This window comes from Oncorhynchus gorbuscha, linkage group LG18 (assembly GCF_021184085.1).
Source record: "Oncorhynchus gorbuscha isolate QuinsamMale2020 ecotype Even-year linkage group LG18, OgorEven_v1.0, whole genome shotgun sequence".
NCBI classification, from domain to species: Eukaryota; Metazoa; Chordata; class Actinopteri; order Salmoniformes; family Salmonidae; genus Oncorhynchus; species Oncorhynchus gorbuscha.
This window is the reverse complement of record NC_060190.1, coordinates 46,165,271-46,181,568: the sequence shown is the minus strand read 5'-3', so window position 1 is coordinate 46,181,568 and position 16,298 is coordinate 46,165,271. Positions and strand designations below refer to the sequence as shown.

The 16,298-nt window shown below is 44.2% G+C and overlaps 1 protein-coding gene across 2 annotated transcripts in view; it reads left to right on the top strand.

The window, feature by feature from the left end:
* The window catches only part of fancd2 (FA complementation group D2), a 28,184-nt gene that overhangs the window by 4,937 nt on the left and 6,949 nt on the right, over positions 1-16,298 (top strand). For both annotated transcript variants that reach the window (XM_046311798.1, XM_046311799.1), the window contains exons 11-33: positions 87-191; positions 389-489; positions 644-755; positions 841-876; positions 999-1,145; positions 8,117-8,251; positions 8,400-8,531; positions 8,696-8,803; positions 9,025-9,134; positions 9,289-9,343; positions 9,500-9,619; positions 9,815-9,888; positions 10,102-10,251; positions 10,418-10,518; positions 11,045-11,160; positions 11,316-11,424; positions 11,563-11,664; positions 11,774-11,868; positions 11,983-12,141; positions 12,446-12,562; positions 12,646-12,774; positions 12,856-12,974; positions 16,163-16,273. In XM_046311798.1, coding sequence (XP_046167754.1) covers positions 87-191; positions 389-489; positions 644-755; positions 841-876; positions 999-1,145; positions 8,117-8,251; positions 8,400-8,531; positions 8,696-8,803; positions 9,025-9,134; positions 9,289-9,343; positions 9,500-9,619; positions 9,815-9,888; positions 10,102-10,251; positions 10,418-10,518; positions 11,045-11,160; positions 11,316-11,424; positions 11,563-11,664; positions 11,774-11,868; positions 11,983-12,141; positions 12,446-12,562; positions 12,646-12,774; positions 12,856-12,974; positions 16,163-16,273 — 2,543 coding nt within the window. The remainder of the gene's footprint in view (positions 1-86; positions 192-388; positions 490-643; positions 756-840; positions 877-998; positions 1,146-8,116; positions 8,252-8,399; positions 8,532-8,695; positions 8,804-9,024; positions 9,135-9,288; positions 9,344-9,499; positions 9,620-9,814; positions 9,889-10,101; positions 10,252-10,417; positions 10,519-11,044; positions 11,161-11,315; positions 11,425-11,562; positions 11,665-11,773; positions 11,869-11,982; positions 12,142-12,445; positions 12,563-12,645; positions 12,775-12,855; positions 12,975-16,162; positions 16,274-16,298) is intronic.

Sequence of the window (16,298 nt, the reverse complement as noted above, 5' to 3'; positions counted from 1 at the left end):
AATCAATACATTAAAACAATACAGACAATATTGCACACCCCATAATGTACATTTTGTCCTAAAACGCCTGTGGTCCTGTGTGTCAGGTACGTGTGTCTGTCATGGCCACCCTGTCTGTTGTCCAGCTGGAGGACCTGCCTGTGGTGGTGAAGTTCATCCTACACTCCATCTCTTCCTCAGACGCCCTAGAGGTCAGAGGTTACACACAGTGATGTCCTTGCATGTAGTCTTGCACTTCTCTTTCTACTAACAATAACAAATGAAAAGTGCCTCAAAGTTTCTATATTACCACCACACAAAATGTTTCCCCATTACAGACTACAATCTGCAGTGATGATGATGTGTATTGGTCTCACTGAGTGGTGCCGGGTTCTCTGTGGGGTATCAGGTGGTGTGTGACCTGCGTAAGAAGCTGGAGTTGGAGCTGTGTGTTCTCCCTCCGGTGCTGCAGGCTTCTCAGAGCCGCATGAAGAGCAAGGGGACAACCGAGTGAGACATTTTGCACCAACACCAATACCCTCCTAATCTCTGCAGAGCACCATTGAATACTATTATGAATCCACATAGCACTACCTTTAGTGGGATTTTATATTTACAGTTATTCTAAATGGCAAGGCTGTTTCTGGTCACATTTTTCCATCAGGTCCTCCAACACCTCAGCATCCAGCAGCAGCCAGGACAGTGTTGCCTTGGTGTTGGATGGCATTAAGTCTGCAGTGCGCTTCCAGAAGACCACCTCTGAGGCCTGGCTTAAGGTAGGGAGAATAGGAAACTCTACAAGTGTTATATCAACAGCCAGTTACTATTTCACCATGTGACTCTCCCTGTGTTGTTCTGCAGGCTATAGAGAATGTCGACACAGCAGAGGATCACAAGGTAAGTCGGACACCTCTTTCTCGGATTCTCCTCTCTATTCCTACAATTTCATACGGGCTGGTACTTGGCAGATGACTCGTTGATCCTGTGTGCGCGTGTGTATTTGTGTGTCTGTCGGTCAGGTCATTGACCTGCTGGTGCTGTTCATCCTGCACTCCACCAATGCCAACCACAGCCGGCGTGGAGCTGAGAGGGTGCTGAAGGTCAAAGTGAGAGCAGGACAAATCCAGGAGGCTCTGCTACAGAAAACGTTCAGGGGCTATGCACAGGTGGGAAGGTCCTGTTTACAGTAGTCCTGTCTGTCTCTAAGTGAAGCTTGTCCTTAGCTCCATTCTTGTCCCTATTGCCGCTGCTAAATAGAACTCTGTCCGAGGGCAGAACAGTGCTAACTTTGAACATCAACTGACAAGCTAGTGGCTGCAGGTTTGTGTGTGATGACGTGGGCTTGTTCTATAAATGAAATCCGTGGAATACAAAACAAAAATTGGGCCAAATAGATATATCTCTTAGGCCCAATTTGTGCTTTGTATTCTAATGATCTACAGTTGAAGTCGGAAGTTTACATGCACCTTAGTCAAATTCATTTAAACTCAGTTTTTCACAATTCCTGACATTTAACCTTAGTACAAATTCTCTGTCTCAGGTCTGTTAGGATCACCACTTTATTCTAATAATGTAAAATGCCTGAATAATAGTAGAGAATGATTTATTTCAGCTTTTATTTCCTTCATCACATTCCCAGTGGGTCAGAAGTTTACATACACTCAATTAGTATTTGGTAACATTGACTTTAAATTGTTTATCTTGGGTCAAACGTTTCAGGTAGCCTTCCACAAGCTTCCCACAATAAGTTGGGTGAATTTTGGCCCATTCCTCCTGACAGAGCTGGTGTAACTGAGTCAGGTTTGTAGGCCTCTTTGCTCACACACGCTTTTTCAGTTCTGCTCACACATTTTCTATGGGATTGAGGTCAGGGCTTTGTGATGGCCACTCTAATACCTTGACATTGTTGTCCTTAAGCCATTTTGCCACAACTTTGGAAGTATGCATGGGGTCATTATCCATTTGCAAGACCCATTTGCGACCATGCTTTAACTTCCTGACTTTGCTTCAATATATCTCCATAATTTTCCTTCCTCATGATGCCATCTATTTTGTGAAGTGCACCAGTCCCCCCTGCAGCAAAACACCCCCACAACATGATGCTGCCAGCCCCGTGCTTCACGGTTGGGATGGTGTTCTTCGGCTTGCAAGCCTCCCCCTTTTTCCTCCAAACATAACGATGTTCATTATGGCCAAACAGTTCTGTTTTTTTTTCATCAGACCAGAGGACACTTCTCCAAACAGTACGACCTTTGTCCCCATGTGCAGTTGCAAACCGTAGTCTGACTTTTTATGGCGGTTTTGGAGCAGTAGCTTCTTCCTTGCTGAGCGGTCTGTCAGGTTATGTCGATATAGGACTCGTTTTAGTGTGGATATAGATACTTTTGCACCTGTTTCCTCCAGCATCTTCACAAGGTCCTTTGCTGTTGTTCTGGGATTGATTTGCACTTTTCGCGCCAAAGTACGTTCATCTCTAGGAGACAGAACGCATCTCCTTCCTGAGCGGTATGACTGCTGCGTGGTCCCATGGTGTTTATACTTGCGTACTATTGTTTGTACAGATGTTGTACGTTCAGGCATTTGGAAATTGCTCCCAAGGATGAACCAGACTTGTGGAGGTCTACAATTATTTTCTGAGGTCTTGGCTGGTTTCTATTGATTTTCCCATGATGTCAAGCAAAAAGGCACAGAGTTTGAAGGTAGGCCTTGAAATACATCCACAGGTACTCAGTGACTCAAATGATGTCCGTATCAGAAGCTTCTAAAGCCATGACATAATTTTCAGGAATTTCCAAGCTATTTAAAGGCACAGTCAACTTAGTGTATATAAACTTCTGACCCACTGGAATTGTGATACAGTGAAATAATCTGTAAACAATTGTTGGAGAAATGACTTGTCATGCACAAAGTAGATGTCCTTACCAACTTGCTAAAACTATAGTTTGTTAACAAGAAATTTGTGAAGTGGTTGAAAAACAAGTTTTATGACTCCAACCTAAGTGTATGTAAACTTCCGACTTCAACTGTATATGCACTACCATTGAAAAGTTGGGGTGACTTAGAAATGTCCTTTTAAAAAAAAAGCACTTTTTTTTGTCCATTAAAATAACATAAAATTGATCAGAAATACAGTGTTGACATTTTGTTAATGTTGTAAATTACTATTGTAGCTGGAAATGGGTGATTTTATATAGACTATCTACCTAGGCGTACAGAGGCCCGTTATCAGCAACCATCACTCCTGTGTTCCAATGGCACGTTGTGCTAGATAATCCAAGTTTATAATTTTTAAAGGTAATTGATCATTAGGAAACCCTTTTGCAATTATGTTAGCACAGTTGAATATTGTTGTTCTGATTAAAGAAGCAATAAAACTGGCCTTTTTTAGAGTAGTTGAGTATCTGGACCGTCAGCGTTTGTGAGTTCAATTACAGGCTCAAAATGGCCAGAAACAAAGCACTTTCTTCTGCAACTCGTCAGTCCTATTCTTGTTCTGAGCAATGAAGGCTATTCCATGCGAGAAATTGCCAAGAAGCTGAAGATTTCATACAATGCTGTGTACTACTCCCTTCACAGAATAGCGCAATCTGGCTCTAACCAGAATAGAAAGAGGAGTGTTAGGCCCCGGTGCACAACTGAGCAAGAGGACAAGTACATTAGAGTGTCTAGTTTGAGGAACAGATGCCTCACATCTCTTCAACTTGCAGCTTCATTTAATAGTACCCTCAAAACCCCAGTCTCAACGTCAACCGGGAAGAGGCGACTCTGCCTAGAAGGCCAGCATCCCGGAGTCGCCTCTTCACTGTTGACATTGAGACTGGTGCTTTGCGGGTACTATTAAATGAAGCTGCCAGTTGAGGACTTGTCTTTTTCTCAAACTAGAAACTAATGTACTTGACACACGAACAAGGACATTTCTAAGTGACCCCCAAACGGTAGTGTATGTGGACACCCCTTCAAATGAGTGGATTTGGCTATTTCAGCCATACCCGTCGCTGACAGGCTTATAAAATCGAGCACACCGCCATGCAATCTCCATAGACCAACATTGACAGTAGAATGGCCTTTCTGAAGATCTGTCACTTTCAACGTTGCACTGTCATAGGATGCCACCTTTCCAACAAGTCAGTTTGTCAAATTTGTGCCCTGATAGAGCTGCACTCGTCAACCGTAAGTGCTGTTATTGTGAATTGGAAACGTCTAGGAGTGACAGCGGCTCAGCTGCGAAGTGGTAGGCCACACGAGCTCACAGAACGGGACCGCCAAGTGCTGATGCTCATTGCGCGTAAAAGTCTTCTGTTCTCAGTTGCAGCACTCACTACAGAGTTCCAAACTGCCTCTGGAAGCAACGTCTTCATCGGGATCTTCATGAAATTAATTTCCACTTCCGAGCAGCCGCACACAAGCCTAATATCACCATGGGCAATGCCAAGCATCGGCTGGAGTGGTGTAAAGCTCGCCGCCAATCTCTGGAATGATGACTCAAACTTCACCATCTTGCAGTCTGATGGACTAATCTTGGTTTGGCGGATGCAAGGAGAACGCTAATTTGCCCTAATGCATAGTGCCAGCTGTAAAGTTTGATGGAGACAGAATAATGGTCTGGGGCTGTTTTTCATGGGTCGGGTTAGGCCCCTTAGTTCCAGCGAAGGGAAATCTTTATGCAACAGCATACAATTCTGGACGATTCTATGCTTCCAACTTTGTGACCACGGGAAGGCCCTTTCCTGTTTCAGCATGAGAATTCCCCCATGCACAAAGCAAGGTCCCTACAGAAATGGTTTGTCGATCAGTGTGGAAGAACTTGAAGGGCCTACACAGAGCCCTGACCTCAACCCAATCGAACACCTTTGTGATGAATTGGAACGCCGACTGCGAGCCAGGCTTATCGCCCAACATCAGTGCCCGAGCTCACTAATGCTCTTGTGGCTGAATGGAAGCAAATCCCCACAGCAATGTTCCAACATCTACTGGAAAGCCTTCCCAGAAGAGTAGAGGCTGATGTAGCAGCAAAGGGGGTACCAACTCCATATTAATTACCAGGATTTTGGAATGACGAGCAGTTAGTTGTCCACATACTTTTGGTCATGGAGTGTATTTGCTCTCTTCATTGCATCACCAGACAACGCTCTGACTGATGTGTAGGCTACTTCTCTCTGGTGTAGTTTTTGTCTGATAGAAAGTTCAAATGCGAGATGCACTTCAAACAAACATTAGGAAATGTCGCTGGCTACATTCTGTCTAATATACACAGAGAAATGATGGCCATGCATTGTTTTTTGCAAAAAAATATCTTGCTTTTTCATTGTGAGCTAATTTACTTGTGGCTGCTAGCAAAATAGCTTTGCACTTCTTTGTCTGTTGACATCTGATGTTGTACTAAACTATAGTTGCACACCCCTTAGGCCAGTGGTTTCCATCAGAGATATCTTTGACTTCGCCATCTATTGTTATCGCCAAAGTTTTGGCATCTTTCATAAATTACGGCCGCGAATCTGCCGAATAAATAGTTAGAAAGAATAAGATTAAGTTCCGTTAATAGGGTTAACTTTTGAAAGATGGCTGGTATGAGTTTTTCTACATTGTAATGGACACGGTGAACCTTTAGTAGGTAACGTTAGGCTACTGGCAGGCTTCGGCTGTGGTACAGCAAAGCCAAGTTAGCCCGTGCTCATGGTTCTCAAAGGGGAAAATGTACTTATAGGCTAGAATGACTTTGCTCATAGTCATGCACCCTGCAAATTGCATCTAACTATAAATTCCTTGTTTTATTTTGCGGATGCTTTTTCATTATCTGGATAGACACTTGTCTAGCTAACGCTACACCAATCAAAGCAGTGGAGTCAAAACCATCTGTCTTGGGGGGAGCTGGTTTGCAAAATGCTATCATGTGATGCAATTATACCATTTATAAAATGGTCAGAGATAGTGTATTCAGGAAGTTCAGACCCCTTGACCTTTTCCACATTTTGCTATGTTTCAGCCTTTTCAAAAATTTGATTAAATACATTTTTCCTCATTAATTTACACACAATTACCCCATAATGACAAAGTGAAAACAGGTTTTTAGAAATGTTTGCACATTTATTAAAAGTAAACATATCTTATTTACATAAGTATTCAGAACCTTTGGTTTGAGACTAGAAATTGAGCTCTGGTGTATCCTGTTTCCATTGATCATCCTTGATGTTTCTACAGCTTGATTGGAGTCCACCTGTGGTTAACTCAATTGATTGGACGTGATTTGAAAAGGCACACACCTGTCTATATAAGGTCCCACAGTTGACAGTGTATTAACAAAGCCATGAGGTCGAAGGAATTTCCGTTGAGCGCCGAGACAGGATTGTGTTGAGGCACAGATCTGGGGAAGAGTACCAAAAAATGTCCGCAGCGTTGAAGGTTCCCAAGAACACAGTGGCTTCCATTATTCTTAAATGAAAGAAGTTTGGAACCACCAAGACTCTTCCTAGAGCCGGCCGCCCGGCCAAACTGAGTAATCAGTGGAGAAGGGCCTTGGTCAGGGAGGTGACCAAGAACCTAATGGTCACTCTGACATACCACTCTGGTGGAGTGCTGCAGGGATGGTTGTCAATCATGCCATTATGGTAGAGTGGTCAGACGAAGCCACTTCTCAGTAAAAGGCACCTAAAGACTCTCAGACGATTGAAAAACATGATTCTCTGGTTTGAAGAAACCAAGATTTAACTCTTTGTCCTGAAGGACAATCGTTATGTCTGGAGGAAACCTGGCACCATCCCTACGGTGAAGCATGGTGGTGGCACCATCATGCTGTGGGGATGTTTTTCAGAGGTAGGGACAGGATCGAGGGAAAGATGAACGGAGAAACGTACAGAGAGATACTTGATGGAAACCTGCTCCAGAGCACTCAGACTGAGACTAAGGTTCACCTTCCAACAGGACAACAACCCTAAGCAAACAGCCAAGACAACAAGTGACTTTGCGACAAGTCTCTGAATGTCCTTGAGTGGCCCAGCCAGAGCCTTGAACATCTCTGGAAAGACCAGAAAATAGCTGTGCAGTGACGCTCCCCATCCAACCTGACAGAGCTTGAGAGGATCTGCAGAGAAGAATGGGAGCTTGTAGTGTCAAACCAAGGAAGAATCGAGACTATAATCTCTGCCAAAGGTGCTTCAACAAAGTGTAAAGGGTCGGAATGCTTATGTAAATGTGATATTTCAGTTATGTATGTATAAATTTGAAAACATTTCTAAACACCTGGTTTTGCTTTGTCATTGTGGATAATTGTGTGTAGATTGAGGGAAAATTGTTTAAATTTAATGTAAACATTTTTGGAAAAAGTCTAGGGGTCTGAGTACTTCCCGAAGGCACTATATATATAAATAGTGCCTTCGGGAAGTACTCAGACCCCTCGACTTTTTCCAAAAATGTTTATATTTATTTATATATATATATATAATAAAATAAAAAAAGTCGAATTTGAATCATTATCCAATGGATTATGATAATGTCCTATTTTTATTTGCTCCATGGCTCAGGTGGACACAAGGCTATTTGGCTCATCTCAGTCACAAAGAGGAATAACATTGCATTTGTTTCTGATGTATAAACAATGCCATGCTGGTGGTTGGTAACATTCAAATAAAACCCAGGCCTGAAACAAAATAAGGCTGAAAATAAATAATTTGTCATCAAAGAAAAGACACCGCATTTACACAGATTTGCACAAAGTGGGCATTTCGGATTTGTCTCTTCAAGCCCAAATATAACATACTTTGTCTAAAACAATGATTTATTGACTTAAATCGTTGTGTAACATCATGGGTAAGCTCTTTCAGCTCGAAAAAGTGGATTTCTACTAATGTGGGTGTTTTTAAAGCTCTAATATTGTAGAGAATCCATTAATAATTGTATGTGATTCATAAAGACATGGGGCAAAGAAAACAACTAAGTTTAGACATTCATTTAGTAGCGCTCTCTTGAAGTGACCCATATTTACTACATTCTAGAGCAGTGAGTGAATGTCCTATGGTATATAGCTGAGGGATGTAACTGGGGCTGAGGAAAGGGAAGCCGATTTGAGAAAATAAGTAGTATGAGGTAAAGATGAGCTGTGTGACTGAGGTGTTAATGTGGTGCTGATGCTGTGTGTGTTTAGGTGATGAGAGGTTACTTTCCCTCCATCTTGGCCCTGGCCCAGAGTCTGCTGCGTTCCCCTGACCCTTGTGTGGTGCCCTTCGGTGGACACATGTACAGACTCTCATTCACTGCCTTTGACTCCTACTGCCAGCAGGTCTGTGCGTGTGTGTAGAAATGATGTCTTTATGCATGTGTGCTGGCTAAAATATGCTTCACTTGTACTCATTTCCATTGTCAAGCGTGTTCAGTTCTTGTTCTCTGTGTGAGTGTTCAGGAGTATGGTTATTTCTGTTTTCTATTAGGAGGTGGTGGGCTCCCTGGTGACCCATGTTTGCAGTGGAGTGGGTGGTGAGGTGGACGTGGCTCTGGAGCTGCTTTGTGGCCTGGTGACAGAGAAACCCTCTGAGATGGCCCTCTACGCCGTCTTTGTCAAGGTGAGGATTCAACTGTCCCCATGACATGTTTCCAACTGATCACAAGCCATCTATCTATCTTCTGTATTTGACTGAGAGTTGTCCTCAGCAGGGTCGGTGTTACTAACCTCTCCCTGGTGTGTGTGTGTGTGTGTGTGTGTGTGTGTGTGTGTGTGTGTGTGAAGGGTATCCTGGACTACATGGAGAATCTGACTCCCCAGCAGATCCGCAGGCTCTTCCACCTGCTCAGTGGCCTGGCCTTCGGACAGCAGCAGCAGGGCACACACATCCAGGTGAGGGTCACTGTGGGTCAATCAAGGATATATAGGCCTATTTCATTTCTATGGGAGCAACACTGAAGACAGTACTGTGAAACAACCACACCACAGAGATGGTAGGTAATGTGGTGCCATGTTTTTATCTGTACATTATTCCCTGTATTGCTTGTATCTTTCTCCCTGTGTCATTCATTATGCCACATATCCACATCTGCTTCCTCTGTCTCTGTTCTCAGGATGACATGCACATAGTGGTCCGTAAGCAGCTCTCCAGCACCGTGCCCAAGTATAAGCGCATTGGCATCATCGGTGCTGTCATGGTGGTGGGCAGCATGGGGGCCAGCAGGTAGAAACTGCTGCCCTATCACATCCACTCTGCACTTACCAGACTCAATCCTGTTAGCTCTTGGTGGAAACGATGCCTCTCATTTTTCCACTTAGTGGGGAGACTTATTGTGCCTCAGTATCCATTTTGTAAATTCTGAGTCTTCTCTCTCTAGGCCCAAAGTGGAGGATTCTCAAGGTGGCACATTGCCCAAGGAGACATACAGACAGGTGAGTGGTATAGGCAGGACCACTGTCTATGTACAGTCTGAGTGAAGGGCTGATGCACTCTTAAGAGTTTTCCTTTCCTGGTGCTGGGAGAATGCCTGTAAGTGGATGGTGTGTGCTACTCTATATGCATAAGTGTGTGCTGACCTATCTGTGTAGGTGACGGCCCTGCTGGAGCTGGTACGGTCGTGCAGTGAAAGCTCTCCTGAAGCTGCTGCTCTCTACTATGATGAACTAGCCAACCTGGTCCTCACCTGCACTCTGGACCCTCTGGTGCAGGTCTGTCTGCCTCTCACATAAACCCTCAAGACACACTTTATAGCTCTTTTATGGTCCTCTTTCAACGATACTTCACCTTTTTTATAAACCAAATGGACCCTTTTTATTGTAGATGTTATGGCAACTCTGGGACACTGCCATATTTAAAAGGGTAGCAATTAACCCTGCCACTGTGCATCTGGTGTGTTCACGCAGGCCTGGATAGGGAAGAGTGTGCTGGAGGACTTCCAGGAAGACTTTGTGGTGGATCTGGGACCAGATATAACTGGGTGAGTGATGCACTACTGCCCACTACTGCCCCTATATACGGCTGGCAGCAAGTCATTACAGAACTGTACATATGATGTCTTGACATTTCAAGAAACGCATCAATGTGTATTTTGTAAATAGTGTGTTATGTAGGCAGTTTCCCTGACCATGTAACCGGGTCCAAGTCCCAGTAATAACCTACCTTCTTCTCTTCCTCCCCTTGTATGTCCTAGGCCCTTCCCCTTCCCTGCCTGTATGATGTACAACCTGGATGACGAAGAGAGTCAGGGAGGCATTGCTATCAACCTGCTGCAACTACTGTCTGATGACCTCCAACACAAGGGGGAGCTGTGGAGCCAGACTGGGAACAACAAGACCCAGAGGTCAGACACTACATTGGCTACAATTTTGATTATCTAATGCAAAACAATGCAGAATGTCCATACAGAGTTGAATCATGATGTGATATGGATAAAGCAATAGTTATTGAATGTTTTGAAGTGGAGCATCGTAACAGTGTATTTCTCTCTGTTATGTGTCGTTTTGTAGGCGAGTGTCTCCTCTGTGCCTGTCTCCGTTCTTCCGGCTGCTCAGGCTGTGTGAGGAGCAGCAGCACCAGGGAGACCTGGAGGAGATCGATGCCCTACTGGGTGAGGAGGAATCCTGATGGTGCAGGGACACACATGAACTGGTTCTCACTGGGTCAAAAGTCTACTGAACTATGTCCAAGTACTCAAAAAGAAAGGAGGACCAAGGCACTCTTCATATAATTAATTCAAATGCCTTTATTCGTATGGCATGTTCAATGTAAATGAAGTTTTAAAAACTTTGTTTCCATTGAACATTAAAATGTAACATGCCATACATATAAAGGCATTTTATTTAATTATATGAAGAGTGCCTTGGTCCTCCTTTCTTTTTGATAACCAATTTAGCCCTTTTACCAAAGAGCACCTTCTGTTTATCAAAATTCGACTATTGTGTGCCTTAGCAGTGCTTCTCATACTCCTCTTTTTTTCTGTATGTACAAGTACTTTTTGAACGTGAGAACACTTCAGGCACTGTAGATCATGTATGGCTACATGGCAGCAGACGCATGGTGTTGGGAGTGTATGAGATCTGCTCTGGTTCTTGCGGTTCTAATGGGAGTCTGTGTGTGTGGGTGTCTGTTTGCAGGCTGCCCTCTGATCTTGACTGACATGGATGTGGTGGAGAAGTCAGAGAGCCTGTCCAAGCCTGAGAGAGAGTTCCTCTGTGGCCTGCTATTCCAGACCATCAACTGGTTTAGAGAGGTTACCACAGATCTGTCTTAGACAAGAGAATTCTAGTCTATAGCGAGATACATATATTTGCTGTGAAGTCCATATGATTTCTTTGTGTTGTATAAAGTGAGTTTATTTTTGCGCACAGACCTTTAGCGAGAGTGTGTGTGTGTGTGTGTGTACAGGTTGTGAATGCATTCTGCAGTCAGAAAGACCCTGAGATGAAGATGAAGGTGGTGACTCGTCTTCAGAACATCACCTACCTCCAGACTCTATTGGAGAGGACTTTGGCAGGTACTATACTGCACACGTGTTTTATCAACACTTTTCTGATCAAAATGTTTCAATCTTCCACGCTTTAGAAAATGTGAAAATTCCATGGTCTGTTTATTTGACAATCCCTGCTTTTTTGTTTCCATTAATTTGTTTCAGCAACCCCTGGCTATGCCCCTCCTCTAGCCAACTTTGATGGGGAGAGTACAGAGGGAGCTCCAGTATCTAGCTCCTCTGCTGCTCCAAAGAAGGGAAAGAAAGGTAAGCAAATCTAAAAGGGACAACTCTGTATACTGACCAGGGAAAATATCATTATTTTTTATTTTTCCTGAGATGAGATTCAACACTTATTGTGGTGGTTGTCTTGCAGAGGGTACTGGTAAGAAGAGGAAAGCCCCTGCTAAGAACCCGTCAGCAGACAGCGCTCAACTGGAGGAGGGCACAGAGGCAGAGGAGACCCAGCAGGTGAACACACACAGACCTCTGACCTCTCACCTACGTCACATTATGTGACTCTTACAGAACTCTCTTTACTAGGGAATTCAATTATATGTTTTGGTGTTCCTTCTAACCCTGCAGGACGATGCAGAGAAGGAGAAGGTTCAGGAGGCCACTAGGCCTGGGGTCAGTCTGGTTTCCTACCGACACTTCTTCAGAGAGCTGGACATGGAGGTGCTCAGTGTGCTGCAGTGTGGCCTGCTCTCCCGCTCTCTGCTGGACAGTGAGCTTCACAGCAAGGTAGGACACCATCCAGCCCAGAGCCTGGACACATCACACACACCGTACACCATCAGGGTTGGGCTCTAATTCCATTTGAACATCTTGCCAATCTAATGAGTTTAATGGAAATTAATTGACTGAATTGAACAATGATAATAAAGGTGTTAGGCAATTTTCTTTGACTTGACTCCGTTAACACCAAATTGGCCCCAACTGTGTACCCTATAGGTGTCTCATACACATTCAAATAAAGCCAGCGACACTAGTTAGAATCCCTCCAATGTCTCCGTGTGCTGTAAAGAGATGCTGTGGTCCTGTGCAGGTGCGTGAGGAGGTGCAGCTGGGCCCAGCAGAGTTAGTCTTCCTGCTGGAGGATATGTGGCGCAAACTGGAGTTCAGTCTGACTGCTGCCCCTGCCAAGAGAGTCCCATTCTTCAAGGTAGGACACACACACACACACTACACTGTGTGAGTCATAACATAAGCTTCTCTTTCATTTTCCACATTGTCTCCTGGCTGCAGGGAAAAACAGACAAGAGCGTGGGCTTCTCCCACCTGCAGCAGAAGAGCCCTAAGGACATCGCTGCCTGCTGTGTCCAGCTGCTGCCCACCCTCTGCACCCACCTGGAGAACTGCCACAATCACTTCCAGGTATAAATGTATTTTTCCTGGCACACATTTAGCTCATTGTTTGTAGTGTACCTCTTTGTGACACTTTCCTGCTGTGTGCAGACTCTTCTGTCTGAGAACCAGGGGGTGGTGGACGCCTCAGGCCTGGATGTAAGAGAGCATCAACTGCTGTCCTCAGCCTACCAGCTCCTCCTACAGGTTCTACACACCACCTTCAGCTGGTCAGTCACACCTCGACACAACACCACCTGCACACTCCTGCCTTTCAGGACAGTATCATCACAGGGCCTCACCTTCAACAAAATGACAATTACTCAGGGTTTGGCAACTGTGTTCCCGGAGAGGTTGGTGGTGTTTTGTTCCAGCCCAGTTCTAATATACAGTGCATTCGGAAAGAACTATTCATTTTTTAAACATTTTGTTACGTTAAAGCATTATTCCAACATTGATTAAATCGTTTTCCCTTATCAATCTACAAACAATACCCCATAATTACAAAGCAAAAACATTTTTTTTTAAGATTATTTTTTTTCAAAATCATTAAGAAAATACTGATCACAAGTATGCAGACCCTTTACTCTGTTGTACTTTGTTGAAGCATCTTTGGCAGAGATTACAGCCTTGCGTCTTCTTGGGTATGACGCTACAAGCTTGGCATACCTGTATTTGGGGAGTTTCTTCCATTCTTCTCTGCAGATCCTCTCAAGCTCTGTCAGGTTGGATGGGGAGCATCGCAGCACAGCTATTTTCAGGGCTCTCCAGAGATGTTCGATCGGGTTCAAGTCCGGGCTCTGGCTGGGCCACTCAAGGACATTCAGAGACTTGTCCTGAAGCCACTCCTGCATTGTCTTGGCTGTGTGCTTAGGGTCGTTGTCCTGTTAGAAGGTGAACCTTCGCCCCAGTCAGTTCCTGAGCGCTCTGGAACAGGTTTTCATCAAGGATCTCTCTGTACTTCATTCATCTTTCCCTTGATCCTGACTAGTCTCCTAACATCCCTACAGCATGATGCTTCACCGTAGGGATGGTGCCAGGTTTCCTCCAGACATAACGTTTGTCATTCAGGACAAAGAGTTCAATCTTGGTTTCATCAGACCAGAAAATCTTGTTTCTCATGGTCTGAGAGTCCTTTAGGTGCCTTTTGGCAAAATCCAACTGGGCTGTCATGCCCCTTTTACTGAGGAGTGGCTTCCATCTGGCCACTCTACCGTAAAGGCATGAGTGGTGGAGTGCTGCAAGATGGTTGTCCTTCTGGAAGGTTCTCCCATCTCCACAAAGGAACTCTGGAGCTCTGTCAGAGTGACCATCGAGTTCTTAGTCACCTGACTAAGGCCCTTCTCCCCCGATTGTTCAGTTTGGCTGGGCGGCCGGCTCGAGGAAGAGTCTTGGTGGTTCCAAACTTCTTCCATTTATGAATGTTGGAGGCCACTGTGTTCTTTTGGGACCTTTAATGCTGCAGACATGTTTTGGTACCCTTCCCCAGATCTGTGCCTCGACACAATCCTGTTTCGGAGTTCTATGGACAATTCCTTCGACCTCATGGCTTGGTTTTTGCTCTGACATGCACTGTCAACTGTGGGACCTTATCATAGACGGGTGTGTGCCTTTCCAAATCATGTCCAATCAATTGAATTTACCACAGGTAGACTAATCAAGTTGTAGAAACATCTCAAGGATGATCAATGGAAACAGGATGCACCTGAGCTCAATTTCGAGTATCATAGGAAAAGGCTTGGAATATTTATGTACCGTTGAAGTCAGAAGTTTACATACACCTAAGCCAAGTGCATTTAAACTCTGTTTTCTCAATTCTTGACATTTAATCCTAGCAAAAAATTCCCTGTCTTAGGTCAGTTAGGATCACCACTTTATTTTAAGAATGTGGAATGTCAGAATAATAGTAGAGAGAATGATTTATTTCAGCTTTTCTTTCATCACATTCCCAGTGGATATTCCCAGTGGGTCAGAAGTTTACATACACTCAATTAGTATTTGGTAGCTTTATCTTTAAATTGTTTAACCTGGGTCAAATGTTTCCGGTAGCCTTCCACAAGTTTCCCACAATAAGTTGGGTGAATTCTGTCCCATTCCTCCTAACAAAGCTGGTGTAACTGAGTCAGGTTTGTAGGCCTCCTTGCTCACACACTTTCAGTTCTACCCACACATTCTCTATAGGCTTGAGGTCAGTGCTTTGCGATGGCCGCTCTAATACCTTGACTTTGTTGTCCTTAAGCCATTTTGCCACAACTTTGGAAGTATGGTTGGGGTCATTGTCCATTTGGAAGCCTCAGTTGTGACCATGCTTTAACTTCCTGACTGATGTGTTGAGATGTTGCCTCAATATATCCACATCATTTTCCTCCATCATGATGCCATCTATTTTGTGGAGTGCACCAGTCCCTCCTGCAGCAAAGCACTCCCACAACATGTTGCCACCCCTGTGCTTCACGGTTGGGATGGTGATCTTCGGCTTGCAAGCCTCCCCCATCTTCCTCCAAACATAACGATGGTCATTATGGCCAAAAATGTGTATCTTTGTTTCATCAGACCAGAGGACATTTCTCAAAAAAGTATGATCTTTGTCCCCATGTTCAGTTGCAAACCGTAGTCTGGCTTTTTTATGGCGGTTTTGGAGCAATGGCTTCTTCCTTGCTGAGCGGCCTTTCAGGTTATTTCGATATAGGGCTAGTTTTACTGTGGATATAGATACTTTTGTACTGGTTTTCTCCAGCATCTTCACAAGGTCCTTTGCTGTTGTTCTGAGATTGATTTGCACTTTTCGCACCAAAGTACGTTCATCTCTAGGAGACAGAACACATTTCCTTCCTGAGCGGTATGATGGCTGCGTTGTCCCATGGTGTTTATACTTGCTTACTATTGTTTGTACAGATGAACGTGGTACCTTCAGGCATTTGGAAATTGCTCCCAAGGATGAACCAGACTTGTGGAGGTCTATAATTTATTTTCTTGGCTGATTTCTTTTGATTTTCCCATGATGTCAAGCAAAGATGCACTGAGTTTGAAGGTAGGCCTTGAAATACATCCACAGGTACACCCCCAATTCACTCAAATGATGCCAATTAGCCTATCAGAAGCTTCCAAAGCCATGACATCATTTTCTTGAATTTTATTGTGTAGATTGATGAGGATTTAACATTTTTTAAATCCATTTTAGAATAAGGCTGTTAAGTAACAAAATATGGATAAAGTGTAGGAGTCTGAATACTTTCCGAATGTACTTTGCCTGATTCAACATTTGGGAATCCAGTGTGTTAGTGGGCTGCAACAACACCTGTACACACTGTCTCTCCAGGACAGGTTTTTCCTTCTCTATTGATCTGGTCGCTGTAGCCTATGGTCCTGTCAGTTGTGTCAGTAGTTCTTGTGAATCACACTAGTCTCTGTTTGTCAGGTCTGGTTTCTCCCAGCCAGAGCACCGTGGCCTGCTGAAGAAGACTCTGGGAGTGTTGGCTGACCGCTTGAAGGAGGGAGGGCCTGAACTGACCATGGACCAGCTCATAAAGTGAGTGGAGAAACATTCCCTGTCA